This window comes from Orcinus orca, chromosome 13 (genome assembly GCF_937001465.1).
Source record: "Orcinus orca chromosome 13, mOrcOrc1.1, whole genome shotgun sequence".
NCBI classification, from domain to species: Eukaryota; Metazoa; Chordata; class Mammalia; order Artiodactyla; family Delphinidae; genus Orcinus; species Orcinus orca.
In genome coordinates, this window is record NC_064571.1 from 13,829,159 (window position 1) to 13,850,511 (window position 21,353).

A 21,353-nucleotide genomic window follows, 5' to 3' on the forward strand; every position below is an offset into this window, starting at 1 on the left:
TTTTGTTGATGATTTTGACATCTCCATTCATCAAAGATATTGGCCTGTAATTTTCGGGGTTTTTTTGTAGTGTATTTGTCTGGTTTTGGTATCAGGGTGATATTGGCTTATAGATTGACCTTGGGAGTGTTCCCTCCTCTTCAGTCTTTTGGAAGAATTTGAGAAGGATAGGTATAAGTTCTTTGTATATTGTTGTAGAATTCCCCATTGAAGCCATCTGATCCTGGATTTTTGTTTGCAGGGAATTTTTTAAAATTATAGATTCTATTTCATTTCTAGTGATTAGTCTGTACAAATTATGTTTCTTCTTGATTCAGTTTTGGCAGGATGTATGTTTCTAGAAAGTTGTCCATTTCTTCAAGGTTGTCCACTTTGTTGGCATATAACTGTTCATAGTATTTTCTTCTTAATGATTTCTTTTGTATTTCTGTGGTATTAGATGTTATTTCTCCTCTTTCTTATTTTGTTTATTTGGGTCCTCTCTTCTTCTTGGTGAGCCTGGATAGAGGTTTGTCGATTTTGTTTACCCTTTCAAAAAACCAGCTCCTGCTTTGTTTTTTTTTTCTATTTTTTTAATCTCTGTGTTATTTATTTCATCTCTAATCTTTATTATATCCTTCCTCCTGCTGAATTTAGGTTTTGTTCTTCTTTTTCTAATTCTTTTAGGTGGTAGGTTAGGTTATTTATTTGAGTTTTATTTGTTTGTTTTTGAGGAAGGCCTTTATTGCTATGAATGTCCCTCTTAGGACTGCTTTTGTTGCCTCCCATAGATTTTTGTATGGTTGTGTTTTCATTGTTGTTTGTCTCGAGGTATTTTTTGATTTCTCTTTGATTTCCTTGTTGACCTATTATTGGTTTTTTAGTAGCATGTTGTTTAGTCCCTATGTAATAGGTTTTTCCTCATTTTTCTTTCTGTGTTTGATTTCTAGTTTCATGCCTTTATGGTCAGAAAAGATGCTTGAAATAATTACTATCTTTAATTACTTATCCTCAATTTCTCGGGCCTGTTTTGTGTCCTAGTATGTGGTCTGTCCTAGAGAATGTTCCATGCACGCTTGAAAAGAATGTGTATTCTGGTTTTTTGGATGTAGTGTCACTGTAGATAGCAATTAAGTCTAACTGTTTTATTGTGCCATTTGGGATCTCTTTTGCCTTGTTGATGTTTTGTCTGAAAGATCTGTCTGTTGATGTCAGTGGGATGTTAGTCTCCTACTATTAATATATTCCTATCAGTTTCTCCCTTTATGTCTGTTAGTATTTGTTTTATGTGTTTAGATGCTCCTATATTGAGTGCACATAAGTTAATGAGTATAATATCCTCTTCTTGTATTGATCCTTTTATCATTATATAGTGTCCATCTTTGTCTTTCTTCTTTGTCTTTCTCCATGGCCTTTATTTTAAAATGTATTTTTTCTGGTCTGAGTATTGCTGCCCCTGCTTTTTTATTGCTTCCATTTGCATGAAATATCTTTTTCCATCCCCTCACTTTCAGTCTGTGTGTGTCTTTCGCCCTAATGTGGGTCTTTTGTAGGCAGCATATTGTAGGTTCTTGTTTTATTATCTAATCTGCCACTCTGTGTCTTTTGATTGGAGCATTTAGTCTATTGACATTTAAGGTAATTATTGATAGGTATGTATTTTTTGCCATTTAAAGTCTTGTTATCCAGTGAATGTCTTCTTTGTTCCTTTCTTCTTCTTTTTGTTCTTCCTTTTGGGGTTTGATGGTTTTCATTTGTATTATGTTTGAATTCCTTTCTTTTCGGTTTTTGTGAATCTGTAGCGTGTTTTGATTTGTGGTTACCCTTGTTTTCAAGTGTGTTAACCCGTTGCTATATCTGCTTGCTTTAGACTGGTAGTCATATAAGCTCAGACACATTGTAAAAGATCTACATTTTCTTATTCCCCTCCTCCACATTTTGTGATTTTGATGTCCTATTTTATATCTTCATGTTTATCCTTTTGCTGTTCACTGTAGTTATAATCGCTTTCACAAAATTTTTCTGATTGTTTCTTAAACTATATGCTGGCTTATTTAAGTGATCTTCAATCTTTTTATATATTTGCCTTTCCTATTGCGATTTTCCCTTTCATATAGAAAACCCAAAACATGTCTTATTTTGAAAAAATTCAGATATACATAAAAGTAAAAATAGTGTAATGAACCCACATAGATTCACCATCTGGATTCAGTAATTATTAATATTTTATCATACTTTTAAGTGAAATTTTGATTCGCTAAATCTGTATTTTGTTTGTTTTGAGGGGGAAATGCAGTGTAAGACTCAACAGGTGAAGAGGGAAAGATTAAAGTCATTTGGCAGGAGGGATCTAGTTTTTAACTTTTTTTTTTTTTTTTTTTAACTTCAGCACTAGCCAAGAGCTTAGAAGATGCTCTGAGCCAGACTGCTTACATTACTCAGCAGGCTATTGTGGCTCAGAATGCTGCGGTCCAGGCTGTCACTGCCCACGCCAACATACTGAAAACAGCCATGGACGATTCTGAGGTGGGCCAAAGAACGTTAGACACGATTTCTTCCTTCTAAGTTGGGCTTTCTCTCACTAAGCGAAAACGAACTAGAATGATTGTCTTTTTAGAAAAACAAACAAAAATGAAAAAAAAATTTCAGGTGTTCTTTTTAATGAATTTTATAAATGGTGCTTTATCTCACAACGGTGATATGATATAAGAATTAGTTCAGATTTGCTTTCATATCTTAATAGTGCTTGAATGTATTTGTTGTTTGCCTGTTTTCTTTTGCTTTAAAATCGCCAGCCATTTTTTAAAATAAACTTTTTTGTGTGAGATACTTTTAGATTGACACACAGTTAAAAGAATAATACAGAGATCCCAGGTACCCCAAAACACCAGCTACTTTAAATGCTTATATGTTGATTATTTAACTTACATTGGACACTTCACAGAATAAAGTAATTACACTAATTAAAATCTAATACTGGGACTTAGGGCTTCCCTGGTGGCGCAGTGGTTAAGAACCTGCCTGCTAGTTCAGGAGACCCGGGTTCGAGCCCTGGTCCGGGAAGATCCCACATGCCATGGAGCAACTAAGCCCATGCGCAACAACTACTGAGCCTGCACTCTAGAGCCCGTGAGCCACAACTACTGAGCCCGTGTGCCACAACTACTGAAACCCGTCCGCCTAGAGCCCGTGCTCCCAACGAAAGAATCCACCACAGCGAGAAGCCTGCACACCACAACAAAGAGTAGCCCCCACTCGCCGCAACTAGAGAAAGACTGTGCACAGCAGCGAGGTACCAGTACAGCCAAAAATAAATAGATAAATATATTTTAAAAAATGTAATACTGGGACTCAATAAATTTCCTTTATAATTACATTCAGTTATTCAGTATATAAAAATGTATCTTGACACCAAGTCATTTAAAGAATAAAATGAAATAGAGAACCTATAGATCTCAGGAATCAGGATCATGCATGATCCGTAAAGTTACTTTGCCACCATGACTGTGGTTTTTAAAAAATTTAAATACACTTCAGATTGCTTTAGTTGTATGTACGTGCATCACAAAGGAGTTAAATTAGACCTCTGATGCAAACAGTCAAGAAGCTACAACCTTTGAAAAATTAAAAGAAAATTCTGTTTTGTACAAAATCCACGAGAAAAATTTAAATCTTAGTCAGAGTTCAGTCAGGAAAGTAGAAACCACATAGGAAATATTTACTATGCTGGTTAGACACATGTATAGAGAAGGCTGGAAGTTGCATGATATCAGGAAGTTGAGTTCAAACCCAAGTAGGTTATTTCAGAAGGACAGTGATTAGAAGCTTTAGATGTCCATGGTACTGCTTTGGTGGAAGGCTGCATAAGAGGGTATTTCCTCTTCCCACTGAACACATAACGTAGTGCATGTGGATTAGACAGTATGAGATCGTTTACAATAAAGATGTTACAACTAAAGGATACTTTATAGTAGCACAGTTAACCAGATTAGGGAATACTAGCTGGTGTTAACAAAATAATCAGAAAAACGTATTGAACACAAGTTTTGAAGTGTTAAAAATTGATCCCAACCCTGTTTCTTGTAGTAAAAGAAGCTGTAGGTGCACATGGGCTGTTCTATAATATATACTGAGTTAATTTCTCAAAGCATTGTTTGTAAACAGTTGGACCAGGCTTGATCGTAGGGGAATCCGATGTCTGTTTTACAGGACAGCTTATCCTTGGACCTCTGTAAACAGGAATACCTTTAACAGAGGGAGACACATTTTGGCCCCCAGATATGTCATTGACATTTACATGATTCATGAGTCTGTTTGGGTTAGTTATGAAGAGTTATCTTAATACAATACCAGGGTCTTGTAACAGTATATGATAAAGTCTTGGAAAATTTTTTATACAGGATACTGATATGGCCCAAACCAGCAACTTTTTTGATGTATTTTATTTTGCAAGATGGCTAAAGTGGCAGTTCACTGAATCTTCAACTTGATTATCCACACCATGAAATTAATTGGTTTTGTCACTTTGCAACAATCTATGTAGAACATAAAAATTAGAAAAGTGAGATACAAAGATAGAAAAGAAGTACCAAGTATTTCTTCTAAAAGCAGGGGTTCTTAATCTAGAGTTGGGTCTGTGGATAGAATTCAGGGGCTTGCTGAACTTGGATGGAAAACATCTTTATTTTCCCTGGCCTCAAAAGCTTTTCTTCAATTACGAATAGTGACAACAAAAGCAGTAGTGTTAGTATAGTAGTATCCATAACTTTATTACCAAGAGAAAGCATAGGTATTTTCATATTACGTTATGGTACTTGCAGATCTCTTGAAATATCATTTATGCCCATCACTACTTCTGGATTAGGGTGTTTATTAGTTCTACTACTAGATCTTGGTTTCTATTTCATAAAATTAAAAAAATGTATATTTTGTGACCATATTTCAATGTAATTGGGCTTCTCTGCAATCTAATAGTTTCATTTTAAGCATTTAAAAATGTTACCCCGAGAGGCTTCCTCAGACTGCCACAGTGGTCCGGTGGCAGGGTTAATCCTGCCTTAAGGAACTTGGTTGTTTAAACTTTCCATTGATAATGGATGTACCTTTAAAATTGAGATCACACTAGATGTCAGTAGGAACATAATGTGGAGAATTGCTTGTGAATGACCCAGACCAGAGGCATTACTTTTGCTGAGCCCTATTCCCCTTAAAGTAGCAGGCTTAGGGCTGCAGAGGCAAAACCACTTCTGTTTCTAACAAGGGAAGATACGGGTTGGGCATCCAAGGCCCAGGACACCGCACTGAGATTGCACTCATGTTTTAAGTGTGCAGCAGCCCCTGTAGTGGCCCTCTTTGGGCAACTTGAAATATAATTATTGAACCAATTCAGTCGTTTTTTTCTTTGATAAAAAATATTTCATTCTTTGGTAATTTAGCATGTTCCTATTCCTCTCTAAGGTCCTAGCATAGTATATAGTTACCCCTCAGTATCTGCAGGGGATTGGTTTCAGGACCCGCCACGGATACCAAAATTCACGGATGCTCAAGTCCCGTAGTTGGCCCTCCTGCATCTGTGGATTCAGCCAACTGCAGACTGTGTAGTACTGTGTTGAAAGGAATCTTTGTATAAGCGGACCCATGCAGTTTAAACCTGTGTTGTTAAAAGGTCAACTGTACTTTGAAGAGAAGCCATAAGGTGGTTTTTGCTTCATATCTACACATAATATACTACTTTAAACTGTATGTACTTGGCAAAAGAAAAGGGAGGGGAAAATGTCATTTAAAATAGTTAATAACTAATTTTAAAAATAGTTTTAAAGAGTTGAAACAGTTCCAAATAACATTCTGCTCATTGTTTATATGATGCAAAGTGAGAGGGGGATGCAAGCTGGACTCGCCTATGCCACGCCTTCAGTGATGGGCTTTCTTACACCTCTCTTGTGTGAGCATCTTGCTGCACTGAGTGTGATTATAGTGTTAGAGGTGGTTTTTGGTTTTGGTATGATGGATCGCCTAAGTATTAGCCAACTCTGCTCAGTTGAAGAAGTGGCAGTCAGTTCCAGTGCTGGAGCAAAACATGTTAGACCTGCCTAAGGAATTTGCAAGGGATATATATATATATATATATATATATATATATATATAAAAATACACATTCTGTAGAAGTCAGGTCAGGGTGGAGTGGGGTTCTTGACAGTAGTTGATTTTCTCCTTAAAAATTATGGAGGGTCATTCTTTAGGGTAATGTTTTTGGAGGAGTAAGGACCCTACAAATGGGTAAACTTTCTACTTATTCTTACTGTGATTTCAGTAGACCTGCAAATAAGAAAATTTTAAGCACCGATGCTTCATTGAGGAATGATTTAATCAACAAACAATTCATGACAAGTTATTGTTCTTACTGATCTTTTCTGCTTCATATCTCCTTTTGAGACTCTGATAAAAAATATCATGTCTCCTTAGAGAATGCTTGTGCGCTGGAGCACACAGTCTTTTACAGTTTTGGTGCGGGTGGTTGACGGGAGATGGTTCATGGATTTCTTTGAGCCTGTCCGTGAACATTAGATTAAGAGTTCCTCTTCCGGAGAAATAGTGTATATAACTTTTTACCTTTGACTTTTATGTCACTACTTTCTGCATTTAGTCATGTTATTGTGACAGTAATAGCAGTTATTCGTGTTTACATAATTAAAACTTTTTGTTTAGATTGCAGGTGACAAGAAGTCAGCTCAGTGGCGCACAGTGGAGGGTGCATTGAAGGAACGCAGAAAGGCAGTAGATGAGGCTGCCGATGCCCTTCTCAAAGCCAAGTAATTACTCATGGACTTTAACAAGTAATTAGGGCCTCCTGGTGGCTTTCTTTGTACTGTCTGCATAGAGAGGAGGCAGAGAAACCCTTCCCTCCCCTCCGCCTGTACTGTATTGGTGATAGGAGCACGGAAGCTTAAAAGGGAGAGAGGGAATAAAATATTGATATATAACCCAGCCAAAATAAACTTGGCAGAAGCCTATATAAAAGATCTTGTATAAAAATCAAGTTTTTCTTTGGGTTATTATTTAGGTGATATGTGTTCTACAGACTTACTGAGGCTCTGCCATCATTTCAAGATGTTTCTGGGATGTCTTGAGCAGTTTTATCAGAAATTAAAGAGTATGTCACAGTCTCTTTGCCTTAACTACCAAAGTAGTTAGCGTATAATGAGTCTAGTTTTATGCCACCTTGACCTTTCCTGGAAGTTGGCTAAAACTAGGATCAACCAAGCAAACCAGGTACAAGATCAACCTCTGACAATGGGAACCTACATTTGAATAAAGGGCTCTCATCAACATGATGGAATTATTATTGGGTGGGCCAAAAAGTGCCTTCAGTTTTTTAAGTAAAAATGAAAAACATATTTTTCATTTTCTCCAAGAACTTTATTGAACAGTGTTTTCACCCTTTTGTTCCACTGCCTTCCTGCCATTTTTCAGGCAACTACATAATTCCATCGTCCCAAAACTTTTAATCTTCTTGAGCAAAGAGCTGTTCCAGGTGCCTTTTACAGTCTTCCCGGGAATTGAAATTTTTTCCATTAAAAGAATTATGTCGGGCTTCCCTGGTGACGCAGTGGTTGAGAGTCCACCTGCCGATGCAGGGGACGCGGGTTCGTGCCCCTGTCCGGGAAGATCCCGCATGCCGCGGAGCGGCTGGGCCCGTGAGCCATGGCCGCTGAGCCTGTGCGTCCGGAGCCTGTGCTCCGCAACGGGAGAGGCCACAACAGTGAGAAGCCTGCATACCGCAAAAAAAAAAAAAAAAAAAAAAAAGAATTATGTAAAGACCAAAATAAATGAAAATCCGAAGGTGCAGTCAATGTGTGGTGTAGACGGTGGATGAATCAGAACGACCCAGCCAAGCTGTAACAGTTTTTGCCTGGGCATCAAACATGCAGTCTTGGGTTATCCTGATGGAAGATTACGCGTTTTCTTTTGACTAATTCTGGATGCTTTTCGTCGAGTGCCGCTTTCAGTTGGTCTGATTTGCAGCAGTACTTGTTGGAATTAATCGTTTGGTTTTCTGGAAGGAGCTCATAATAGAGGAGTCCCTTCCAGTCCCACCATAAACACATCACCTTCTTTGGATGAAGACCAGCCTTTGGTGTGGTTGGTGGTGGTGTATTTCTCTTGCCCCATGATCTCTTCCGTTCCACATTATTGTACAGTATCCACTTCTCATTGCCCATTACAAATTTGTCTTAAAAATGGAACGTTTTCATTACATTTAAGTAGAGAATCACAGGTGGAAATATGGTCAAGAAGGTTTTTTTCCGCTTAACTTAACGTGGAACACAAACGTCAAAGCGATTCACATGACCAGGCTGGGGCAAATGATTTTCAGTGCTTGATTTGGATATTTTGAGTATGTCGGCTATCTCCCATGTGGTGTAACATAGATTGTTCTCAGTTATCGTTTCGATTTGATTGCTGTCGGCTTCAGCTGGTCTACCTGACCATGGAGCATCGTCCAGCAAGAAATCTCCAGCACGAAACTTCGCAAACCACTTTTGACACGTACGATCAGTCACAGCGCCTTCTCCATACACTGCACAAATCTCTTTGTGCGTTTCAGTTGCTTTTTTACCTTTCTTGAAATAAAGTGTAATATGCCGAAAATGTTGCTTTTTTTCTTCCACCTTCAATATTAAAATGGCCACACAAAAAATTCACCAATTTTGATAATTCTTTTTTTTGCGCGGGCCTCTCACTGTTGTGGCCTCTCCCGTTGCGGAGCACAGGCTCCGGATGCGCAGGCCCAGCAGCCATGGCTCACGGGCCCAGCTGCTCTGTGGCATGTGGGATCCTCCCGGACCGGGGCACGAACCCGCGTCCCCTGCATCGGCAGGCGGACTCCCAACCACTGCGCCACCAGGGAAGCCCTGATAATTCTTTTTTTTAATGCGTGCTGATACGACAGCTGTCACATACAATCTAACAAAATTGTTTAAGTGCTACTAAAGCCATCTTACGGAAAAAACTGAACAAACCTTTTGGCCCACCTAATCAATATTTGTCATTCAAAATTTTGCTGTCTTAACAAAATGTTTAGAGAAAGAGAAGCCTTCTAATAAAGCCAGCATATCTTTTAGGAGATTGAAGGCATTATGCTCACATCAGTAGACCATGAGTCAGGGCTCTGAGTTCTGTGTTTTGTGGTTGGGTAGACCATAGTCCATCCAGCCTGAATCGTGAGGGCTCCTGAAGACCCAGCTATTTGCTTAGTGAGCTCTTAGGCCTCCTCCCTTGCCTTTGCTTTCCTCAAGCTCTCATTGGCAGGGGAGTCAACCTAATCCTTGCAAAAGCTGCCATTTATTGAGTGCTCCTGATGTAGCAGGCACTGTGCAAGTTACTTAGCATGAATTACCTCTACTCCCTGTATAAGGGTGAGCAGCAAAGGAGAGGCCGGTCTGGGAGCTGAATCCAAGTCTCTCTGGTTCTGAAGCCTGTGTGTTCTCCTGTACACCATGCTACTCGTCTGGTTCACTCTATAAATCTAGCTTCTCACCAAGGTGTTTTCAGTTGTTGGTGAGGAAAGGTTCTCTGCCTGTTGACTGAAAAAGCATTGAGTAGTTTTTTCCAAATTAAATTTTTCATAGACTTAACAAATTGTTTGTCATATTCTTTAATAAAGTTGATAAGGACTAATACTAAACCTTTGTTTTGTTTTATTGGTTTCCAGAGAAGAGTTAGAGAAGATGAAAAGTGTAATTGAAAATGCAAAGAAAGAAGAGGTTGCTGGGGCCAAATCTTACATAACTGCTGCAGAGGGGAAACTTCACAACATGATAGTTGATCTGGATAATGTGGTCCAAAAGGTGTGTTTCTTAGATCTTGTACAAGTATTTTTTATTTTTAAATGTAATTGTTTTGTCAGAGGATTTTTAAGAATTCCGGAATGTAGTAAGATGCCTATCATCTTTCTCTCTTTTCCCTTGAAAAGAATATTAGTTGTAACTAATTTTAAAAACTTGCTTTGGACACAAAGTGGATTCTTCAGTATTGTTGATACTTTTTATAATAGGTAAACATTTGCTCATGGTCATTACCATTTATGGAAATTTCACAAGTCTGCATTTGTGATGTGTATGGGTAATTTCCCGTGACCCAGAGAAAGAGGGACAGGGGCACAGTGAGATGGGACAGGGCCTGTCCATGGCATTTGAATAGAATTAGAAGGAAACAAAGACAAGACTTACATTCCTTTTTCTGAGCTTGAGATTTCTTTCTGTATATTGCTTATATATTCACAACCAAATGTAAATAAATAAATGACTGTGACTTAGAGTATTTTGGAATGTTCATGGTACTTTTTGTTCACTTTAACCACATACCCCTTGTATCTGTTCAGGTTAAGGCGGCTCAGTCTGAGGCTAAGGTTGTGTCTCAGTATCATGAGCTGGTAGTCCAAGCCCGGGATGACTTTAAACGAGAACTGGACAGTATTACTCCGGAAGTCTTGCCAGGGTGGAAAGGGATGAGTAAGTACAACTGAAGTGTTGGTACCTTCCCTTTTTTTTTTTTTTTTAACAACTGATCAACTGATCTAAACTTGCTTCAGCTCCATTCTCTAGTCTAAACCCCTCTGGCATGCACATCTCATCTGATATGCAGTATCGTGTTTTCCACATTTTATTTCAGTCACACCTGTGACAGGTGACACACCTGGTTTAGCCGTGGTGGACACAAGTTCCAGCCAGTGTAATCTGGAATCTAAGTGAGTGAAGTGACATAACCTTGACTCTGTTAGCATATTATATATATGTAAAATTATTCAAAACCTTTGTGACTTTAAAAATATTCATAATGAATTACTTAAGGCACACCTTATGACTGCTTTGTGACAACACTGTGGTTGAGAACTCACCCAGGGGTGCTGGGTGGAAAGGAAATCTGCTGTGCGGCCTTCAACTTGCAAATAGCTCAGACTGCGTGGAACTTGGATGGCTCAACAATTACACGTTGTAACTGCAGGGAATAGTCACATTTCCTTGAAGCTCTGTGAGAGTAATAAGAATCACGGAGATTACCAGGCTCAACAAAATCAAAACAGTACTTCTTAAATGCCAGCGTCTGTTAGAAACTGAACATCAGGTAGCACCTGAAGAACTGGCATTATAGACCTCTCTGGGGTGAAGGTGGCAAGGTTGCATCACAGAACCGTGGCTGGTCTAAGGAGCTCAGGTAATAAAGACAGTGCAGGAATTTTCACAGCATCATAGCCAACCAAGGAGATGTCATGGCAAGAAGTGGAGTCAAGGCTGATATTAACTCAGATATGTAGTTAGTTTTTTTTAATGTAGTTGACTCACTTAAGAGGGAGATAGATACCAGATTCTTGTCAAAGCAAAAAATAAAAGCAGGATTTGTAAGAGAGGATTAAATGGAGAATCACACAAAGTTTAGTGTGGGAACAGTGAGTCAGTCTTATTTGAACATTGTTGGTTAAACTTGTTTGAACTGACTAGCAGCAGAGGGGACAGTGTGGACGGTGTGTCCTTGAGCAGGCCTGCTTCAGCCACATCTGTACCGTTTCCCTCACCAGAATCTTTCAAGGGCTGGGCTTCACTGAGGTTACAACTGAGACAGATGTGATTATCCCAGAGACATCCTCCTCCACAAGTCACTCTACCACGTTACCTTTTTTTAATCCTTCTGAAATACTTACTCACTGGTTTTTGTTTGTTGTGTGTGTATCTCTGTCCGTTGGATGTAAGCTCCTTGGCTTAAACCTGACGTTGGTAGACAGTAGGGAGTCTAGGTTGGCTGCAGTAAATTAAATAAGGTTGAAAGGGCAGGTCAGGCTTTGCCTATAGAGAGTTAGTTATGAGTGCCATCCCTAGAAATTTGCATTCTCTCATCTAAAATACTTGTCTTTGGTCTTCCCAGTAGGTTAAATCCTACTAATTTTTCCATGCCAGCCTGTGAAGTTTTTAGCTTAAAAAATTTGGGGACCTGGGTCGGGGGGAATTCGTTGGTGGTCCTGTGGTTAGGACTCAGTGTTTTCACTGCCGAGGGTGCGGGTTCCATCCCTAGTCAGGGAACTAAGATCCTGCAAGCTGCGTGGTGCGGCCAAGATAAAAATAAATAAAATAAAGATTTTTTTTTGGCTGATTAGAAAATTGCCCATTGTAAAGCATGAAAACATTAAAGCAGGTATTCTCAGCTCAGCATTTTTGCCCCCAGAGAATATTTGGCAATGTCTGGAGACAGACTTGTCACATTGGGGGGTTCTACTGTCATGTAGGGTGGAGGACAGAGGTGCTGCTCAGCACCCTCCAGTGCACAGAACAGCCCCTCCAACTAACTGTCTGGCCCAGAAAGTCAGTAGTACCAAGGTTGAAAGACCCAGCATGAAAGAAACGTATCGTATAGAAAGGGAAAATCTTCTGCAGTGTAATCTTTGGATTATTTTTTAGAGGGAGGAAGGCAACCTCCATTTAATTTCTTATTTTTTAAATAGATTGAAAGGTACAAATGGCACCTGCTGAAGTTTTTCCCTTCCAGCCATGCCTACAGCTGCAGAGTTTTCCTGCCAGTGCTGCTAATTGCTTGTGTCCCTCTGGAGATAGTGACTTATTCCATGATTACCTCAGCCCTCAATATATGTTCTCGCTTCTGAAATCTGAACTCTTTTAAGACCTGTACTAAGCTCATTAGTACTGATTTGTGTTACCAGTTATTTTTCTCTTATTAGTCTTATTTCCCTAAGTTATAAGTATCCTGGTGATACTCATCTGTCTAGTACTTTTTCTGTGTTCTCCATAGCTGAGCACAGTGGCAAACATAACAATATTTAGCTAACATTGTTGAGCATTATTTTATTTCTAGCACTGTGTTCTGAGTGCTTCACATGTAGCTAACTTTTTTAAAGTTCATAACAATCCTTTGAGGTGAGTTTTATCATTATGCCCGTTTTATAGATGAGAAAACTGAGACACAGAGGGCTTAAGTAGTTTGTCCACGTTTGGGGCTAGGGCCAGGATCTCATTCTTACCTACTAGCCTCACTGTTCTCTGGCTGATTGACTCGTATTGGCAGCACAGGACCCCCTTTTGAGCTTTTGAGAAGAGGGATGATGTGATTATCATAAGTAGGAAGATTCATTTTTATGAGCTTGAGGGTGAGTTTGACGTAGGGAGGGATGCTTCAGGGTAAGGAAGCTATTCAAAACTGCTGGAGTAATCTGAGGGCGAAGTGATATGGGTCACCCAGTGTGTATGCCAAGGGCGCTGAAAATGAGGAATAGGAAAGAGACTTAGAAGTGGTCATTCACCAATTGTTTTGTTTTGTTTTTGGCTGCACCGGTGCGTCTTGTGGGATCTCAGCTCCCCAACCAGGGATGGAATCCAGGCCCCTGTCAGTGAAAGCGCTGAGTCCTAACCACTGGACTGCCAGGGAATTCCCAGCAACTGGTCTGTTGAACCATAACTTGTATCTAGTGAAGTTGACAGTGTATATACTCCCGATCCAACAGTTCAGTTCCTAGGTATGAGCTCAGGAAGACTCACACAGGTGCTCAGGAAGATTCATTAAAATGTTTATAGCAGCACTGTTTGTAAGAGCAGAAAAATCAAAGACAGTTAAATACCACACATATGGCAGTGCAGATGAGTGACCCAGACCATTTCTCTTGAACATAAATGTTAAGGAAAAGCAAAAAGTTGCAGAAGAATATGTAAAATAGGATACCGCTTACATGAAGCTTAAGAACATGTAAAATGAAACTATATACTGTTTAAGGATGCATGCGTATGTGAAGTATAACAAAATGAGTGATAAACACTATACTCAGATAGTGGATACCACTGTGGGAGGAGGGAGGAGGAGCCACTAGGAGGTGTGCGCATGGGTGTTGCCAGGATGAAAGAATGAGGTGCAATTTGTAGGTTGTCAGTATTCCCGAGGGACATTTCCTTTATTGCTAGTAGACTAGTATATGTAGCCATACTTGCGTGCCACGTTGACACTGACCTATTATCTCTTAACCTTGTCCATCTTTTGCCGGTTTTTCCTGCAGCATTGGGACAGATCCCTGTGTCTCTGGTTGAATACCAGATTAAGTAGTTGAACTTTTAGGGCCATTCTGGATGAAAAATACTTGTCTTTGAACTTGTTGAATCCAAGGGTCATACCCAGGATATTAAGAAGCTTATTCTGAGAGGCAGGAGACTGGCTGCGGGTCCTCTCCTGTCAGGGCTTCACGCAGTGGCACTTGTGATCGTGGCGGGGAGCATCATCCGAGCTCTTCAGAATGTTATTTTGTTTTCCTTTCCGCCACGTCAGGCAGTCATAGTTCTTAGTTTAATTTGCACCCATTAAGCACAAATTTAATGTGAGTTCACTGTTTTCAAATTTCCAAAGAAGAAAATTTAATTTTATAAGTATTTGCAATGTTAGGAGAGGCGTGGTATTGAGAACACAGTCAGGACTGTGCCTTCGTGAAATAGTCTACGAACTAATGCAAATGGGATAAACAAGAATTGTAGTTTCCATGTAAAAACTAACCAAGTTGATTGCTTTACAAAAGTAGTTAGAGATGAGTCCCCAGAAACCAAGACTACTTTAATATCATTGACTCTCTTATTTTCTGAAATGTTAGAATTTACCTTGATTTATGTAATGTCTTCTGATCCTTTAAAAAATTTTTAGGAAATAAACTCAATCATTTTACTTTCCAGTACCAAAATATGCTTTTTCTACTACTAGCTTCTGCTTCCTTCTTGCTTTCTTTTGGATATTCCTATTTAATGATTAATAACTGAAACATGTACTTACTTTTTTTCAAACTTATTCTTTTTCTTTGTAGGTATTTCTGACCTAGGTGAGTAATTATGTGTATTTTATGTTTAAAGGCTTCTGTTTTGAGTCTTAAAGGACTCAAGTCTTTTCGTTTTGCCTATGATTCTTATACTAAACCGTCTGAATTAATCTAAAGTAGAATTATGTTGCATGTGATAAATCTGATTTGTATATTTTTGTCATCCATGTGCTCTCAGGAACAAAAATGTTTTCACTATGTGATTGGAAACCTGTAGATATGATAGATATATATATATCTTTTATAAAAGATATATAAGATATATATCTTTTATAAAAGATATATATATATCTATATAAATATATATATATTTAAGTTTTTATTTTGTAAAATTTGAAACATTAAAAAGTAAGAAAACGATAATGAACTCCTGTTTACCCATCACCCAACTTTAGCAGTTACCAACACATGGCTGGTTTTGTCTCATTTATTCCCCCAACTTATGTTGAAGCAGATCCCAAACATTATATTCTTCAGCTTGTAAAAACTTTCAGTATGTTTTTTAGAAAAATGTGATAACCATACCGTTGTCCCAGTCAACAATAATTCCTTAATGTCATCAAAGATATCTCTTAAGTGTTCAAATATCCCTAATCACTTTATAGAATGAGTGTTTTTAGTTGTTTTGTTCAAATCAGTATCCAGAGGAGCTACACATGGTGAATTTGGTCAATAAATCTCTCATCCTCACTTCGTTTTTTGCTTTTCAATCTACGTATCGTGGAATTGAGTTGTTTATCATAGTATTTCCCATATTCTTTATTTTGCTGTTAGAGCCATAATTCCTAACCTGTGGTAATATATCAGAACACTTCTGGAGTGTGAGATTGGGGAAAGAAAAAAAAAAAATCAGAATCAGAATCCTTGGGTATGATTATTTTTAAAAGCTCTACCAGTGATTCTGATGGACAGCTCTGGCTGCAGATCCCTGTCCTGGAGCATATTATCTGTGTAAGAAAAAGTAGAAAACTCTTATTAGGGAAAAGTCTGAGAGAACTTGGATTTGATTCACGTTTTAGCAGAAAACGTAGAAGTGAGTACGTTTGTAAGCTTTGTATTTAATTGTAAGCTTTGTCCTTAGAGGCAGAATTATGGTGAGTTATAAAGCCAATGTATAATCAGTTCACACTGGAAGTACTGCTCCTTTGGGTTCCTGGAAAAAAACTGATTCTATACTTGGAGGCCTCCCTGAATTATTTTGCTTGGGATTGAAAATGCTTAGCTGCTGGCCATGAGCTGTGAATTTCTGATTACACGGCAGCCTCTACATCTCTTTTAAAATGTCAGCTCCTTCCTCTTGGCTTTTCTTCCTAGCTGTTTAAGTTACAATCAGTTGAGGCAAGTTACCTTGTAGATGTATGATTTTGGTGAAATCATTAACATTTTCATGTGGTTTTGTTTAGCTGAAAGGCTGTCCCCCGACGACCTAAACTCCCTGATTGCTCACGCGCATCGCCGCATCGACCAGCTGAACAGAGCGCTGGCCGAACAGAAAGCCACGGAGAAGCAGCACATTGCCTTAGCCTTGGAGAAACAGAAGCTGGAGGAAAAGCGGGCGTTTGACTCTGCAGTGGCAAAAGCATTAGAACATCATAGAAGTGAGATACAGGCTGAACAGGACAGAAAGGTAAAGAAATGAGCAAAACTGCCTAATGTTTAAAGTGAATCTAACTTGTTTGCTTCTAGAGGTAATACCAGCAGTCACTGACTTTAAAGTACTAGCTGTTAAGTCAGGCCAACCCCCCTCTTGAATGGAACTTTGGCCCTTGTTCTAGTCAGAACTTCTAGGGAAGGATTGGTCTAGCAGAGAGCCTTTACGTTGAGCTGATGCAGGAGTGTCAGAAAGTAACGAGCTGCTGTCATCCAGGATTATCTAGCTTGCCTTTTCCCAGTGGAGCCTCTGTCCCCTTAAGCAGTGCTGAGTCTGTTGGATTCCGAGTATATTTTTCTCCTCAAGGGTTGTTTTTTGTTTGTTTGTTTGTTTATTTGGGGTTTCTTTGGCTGCAACACATGGCCTGCAGGATCTAGTTCCCTGACCAGGAATTGAACCCGTGCCGCCTACAGTGGAAGTGCTGAGCCTCAACCACTGGACCCCTCTCTGCAAGCGTTTCTAAGTAGTTAGTGGTGAAGCATGGATGAAATAGCTGTAGTCTTCTGTCTGAGCACATCATGTATTAAATAGGTGTCTACAGGCTGATTTGGGAACCTGACTGCTCATCCTACCTTCGCATTTTCTCAGCTGCACAGTTGACCATTCCCTCCTCCTTTTTTAAAAAAATTAATTTATTTATTTTTGGTTGCGTTGGGTCTTTGTTGCGGTGCGCGGGCTTCTCATTGCGGCAGCTTCTCTTGTTGCGGAGCACGGGCTCTAGGCACGCGGGCTCAGTAGTTGTGGCGCACGGGCGTAGTTCTCTGCGGCATGTGGGATCTTCCCAGACCGGGGATTGAACCCATGTCCCCTGCACTGGCAGGCAGATTCCTAACCACTGCGCCACCAGGGAAGTCCACTTCCTCCTCCTTGAAGCTCTTTCTTCCCTAGGCTGCCAGACCCCACACTTGCTGGCCTTTCCCACTGCCTTGCTGACGCTCCTTGGCTTCCTTTGCTCAGCCTTCAAATAGCGGCGTGCACTGGCATTGTTCTGAAACCCTTTATCCATCTAAGCTGCCTCCAGGCGCTCTTTGCTAGTCCTGTGGCCTTGAAGTTCAAATACCGTCTATTACTGACACTTATATTGCTGGCTCTGACCTCTGCCTTGGCTTCAAGGGCTGTCCAGCAGCTGACTTGATGTCTTCAGCTGGATTTTCAGTAGTCATTTCAAACTCAACATGTTCAAAACAAATTTCTTGATTCTCTCCAAACTGTCTCCCAGCCCCTCAGCTGCTTCTCTCTAAATAAACCTCCATCCACTCATTGATCAAACTAGAAATCATGCTCAGTTGTTCCTCCATCAGTTTTTGCATCCAGACCATTGACAGAGTCTACCAGCTCTGCATTCAGAATAAATCCCTAAACGCTCCACTTTTCTCTCCTTCAGTCACCACCACCTTAGTTCAGAGTATCGTCTTAAGAGGGTCCCTGTTTGCATGCCCATCTTTCTATGTCTGTTTACACAGGCAGGTGGTCCTTAGAAAATGTGTTCTCATCAGACACTGTGCTGCTGAAAATCCTCCACTGACTGCCGACTGTATTTAAGATCAAATCCAAATTCTTAACTTATACCAGAGAAGCCCCTTGATCTCATTCCTGTTGCTGTGAGCCAGGCTTCCCTTACTTCCCTATTTCCCTAGTGTACCAGGTACCTTGGGCTTTCTTGATGTTGTGTTGGTGCCTTGACTACATCTTTTGCCCTGGGGTAGCCCCGTCCTGTTCCCTTCAATCTAAAGTAGAGTCTCTGTATTACTTTCTCTCATATTGCCCTATTTATTTTCTTAAAAACAAGTACCACAGTCTGAGATGTCCGTTTTGCCTGTCACTGATTCCTCTCTTGAAATGTATACTGCAAAAGAGCAAGGAGTCTGTCTGCCTTGAGCACCATCGCATCCAAGCTTACAGTAGGCACTGCCTGGCACAGGGCTGGCACTGCATAAATATTTATGCACTGACCGAATGGATTCATTTATTAACTGTATTGTTTCTGAGAAAAAGGAAGTTATGATTTCCAGGTAATTAGTATTAAATAATTTGTAATATGACCCACGGCTAATTGTTAGGCCAGACATTGTAGGCTTTTCATAGTTTGGGCTTGATTTGGCCTGTGTTGAGTCTGAATTCATACTAAAATAAGCAGTTTCAGAGGAGCTTTCTTTGTTGAGAGAAACTGTGTTCGGTAACTGTCAGACATTTGTTACTTTTCTTAACAGTTCTGCATGGTAGGCATTATTATTCACAGACAAGAAAATTGAGACTTCGAAGATGAATAATCTCCCTAAGGCCACACAGATGGTTGCGGTGAAGCTGTGTTTGATCCCAAGTCTTTGTAGTTATTTCTGTGGTCTCGGATTTCTTGATTCTCAGGGGAGTATGTGATGCAGGAAATGACAGTGTTTGCTTTGTACAGGAGGCAGCCTGGTGATATGGAAGAAACTCAAGTCTGGGGGTTAGAGAGACCCCTGTTTGAAATCTGATTTCGCCACAGCCATGCGACATTGTTTGAGTCACCTTCCAACATTCAACTTTCTGATTCCTACGAGAATTTGAAATAAGAATGTGTTCCCGTGCACGGCTCATCGTAAGGGGTTCTGGACGTGGAGGCTGCCATCATCGTGGTTACTGGTCTTTCTCTTTTGCTAAAAGCGTATGTGGAGAATTGAGAATTCCTCATCACTGTGCTTGGCTTCACAGGTGGAGGAAGTCAGGGATGCCATGGAGAATGAAATGAGGACCCAGCTTCGCCGCCAGGCTGCTGCCCACACCGATCACTTACGAGATGTCCTTAGGGTCCAAGAACAGGAACTGAAATACGAGTTTGAGCAGGTGAGGACCTGTCGTAAAGCATCGTCTCCCTTCACCCTCCTTTTCCCCTTTACACTATAAACAGTCTCTGTTTTTCTTCTAATGTGCTCCATGTCATTCAGTCTGAGAGTGTGGAAGAGTGGGGAAAGATTTCTAGTGGTGCCTATCCTTGCTGGAGGGGGACTTTTGTATATTTCACATCTGCTCCTTTTTACATAAAGGTGTACCTATGTGTTACTGATCAGATGTGTTTTGTATTTATGTCCTAGTCATTTGGAGCCTTTAAGCTTGAAGGAGGGTTGGTACAGGGGGTTTCAGGAAAGCAGGTAATAATACTTGACACATGTATGCCTGCTTTATCTCCACAAACTCTTGTGGATTATGTGGTAGTTCTGAGATTTTTATATTTGAGGAAACATCCCGGAGAGGTTAAGTTTTGAAACCACAGCAAACCGTCAGGATACCTTTAATCATAATTAGTTTCTACTCAGCAAGTCATTTATAATATATTAACTTATTATTTTGTCTCACAAGAAGGGAATGAAGTTTTCCAAGTAAGGAAATCTTCCAGAAAATTGAAATTTATACCAATATGAAAAGGTATATTACTTTGAATTCTCTTTGATGAGTATTTTGAGAAAAATGAACCCTTAAAGTGGAAGATATTGAATACAATTTAATGTCTGGGTGGCCATACAGTTACTGTATTTTCTAAAGTTGTCATTTTCTCATTTTAATAGACTTCTTTCTTCCCCTCCTGGTCCTCTTCCTCTAATATTAGGTTCCACCAGTAAATTTGTAGAAGATGAAACATCACATGTGCTTTAGGAAATTTTTGAAACCTTACACATAATGTAGGAGTTTCATGACACCTGTTTTGAGATTAGTTAAAGGCCCTCTTTACTTTGGGAGGCAGCAGTTACTGGAAGACTTAGTGGCCTGATAAGTGACATGCACTGAGGTAGCATCACTTTCTCTGTGCACTGTTTACCATTTCAGGACCTGTCTGAGAAACTCGCTGAACAAGAATTACAGTTTCGTCGGCTCAGTCAGGAGCAAGTTGACAACTATACTCTGGATATAAACACTGCCTATGCCAGACTGAGAGGAATCGAGCAGGCTGTTCAGAGTAAGCACATGGACCTCTTACAGCTAATTCATCAGCCCTACTTCCCAGGGTAAATTCTTGCTATGAGGATAATGGTATACATGCATTGACATTAGGGAATAAAGATGCCAAAGTCCCTCTAATAAATTTTATTCATTTCTTAGAAAATTAGCCCCAGATTTGGTAAGTTTGTAGTATAGAGAGTTGTGAGAAGAAATTTAAAAGGATCTAAAAATTAAACCTAAGTAACTTGAAGTTTTACTCCTTATGTGACCGGCATGAGATCACCATTTACAAGGCAGTTTACCCAGCACACTTTGGTGGTGTCTCACGTGCCCTGAGTGGAGAAAAGTCAGTGTGCTGCATGTTCGCCCTCCAGGCTCTGCCGTTGGAGGGTGACCTGGAGGTGGTGACTTGCTTGTTCCACCCACCAAATGGATGGTAGTTACGCTGAGGCCTCCATGTGCCACACTGGAGGGGAAATGTCCTGACAGTGAGGATTTTATTAAGAAAATGGGTTTCTGTGGATGTGATGGAATCTTGTCAGATAAGCATAGCAATAAGCTAAGTACTCGTGAAGTTTCAAGATCCAGTAGTCCGTTCCTTTGTAGAAAGTAAAGTTTCTGGTGGCCTTAATGTAAGTCTTGGCTTAATTTAAATATCACATTTCTTTCCCAAACATTTCTAAAGATAAATGTATCTGAATTAGATACCCTGCATTCTCCTAGATGTCACAGGAAGAAAGAAGGGAGCCTCATCTGTGCACATCCACCCTCTCAGCTTTCTCCACGGCTACAGTAAAAACAAGTCCTCAGCAGATTATGTCGTGCCTTGTTGCCTCATGTGAAGAGGCCAGCTAGGAAAGAACGCACCATAAATAAGTGGTGGGATGGGCTTGGAAGAGGCTCTCTCCAGCCCCATCTTCCACTGCTGTGGAAGGTGTACCAGTTCTCTCTGTGTAT

At 40.0% G+C, this 21,353-nt stretch overlaps 1 protein-coding gene across 7 annotated transcripts in view; it reads left to right on the plus strand.

Moving 5' to 3' along the window:
- Positions 1 to 21,353, plus strand: part of IMMT (inner membrane mitochondrial protein) — a 48,660-nt gene that overhangs the window by 26,297 nt on the left and 1,010 nt on the right. For 3 of the 7 annotated variants that reach the window (XM_049695874.1, XM_012533667.3, XM_049695875.1), the window contains 7 exons: positions 2,369 to 2,505; positions 6,685 to 6,788; positions 9,692 to 9,827; positions 10,361 to 10,490; positions 16,234 to 16,457; positions 19,173 to 19,304; positions 20,283 to 20,412. In XM_049695874.1, coding sequence (XP_049551831.1) covers positions 2,369 to 2,505; positions 6,685 to 6,788; positions 9,692 to 9,827; positions 10,361 to 10,490; positions 16,234 to 16,457; positions 19,173 to 19,304; positions 20,283 to 20,412 — 993 coding nt within the window. Of the gene's footprint in view, positions 1 to 2,368; positions 2,506 to 6,684; positions 6,813 to 9,691; positions 9,828 to 10,360; positions 10,506 to 16,233; positions 16,458 to 19,172; positions 19,305 to 20,282; positions 20,413 to 21,119; positions 21,319 to 21,353 lie in introns of those variants that run through there. The other 4 variants (XM_049695877.1, XM_049695879.1, XM_049695876.1 and 1 more) reach the window with 3 other exon arrangements.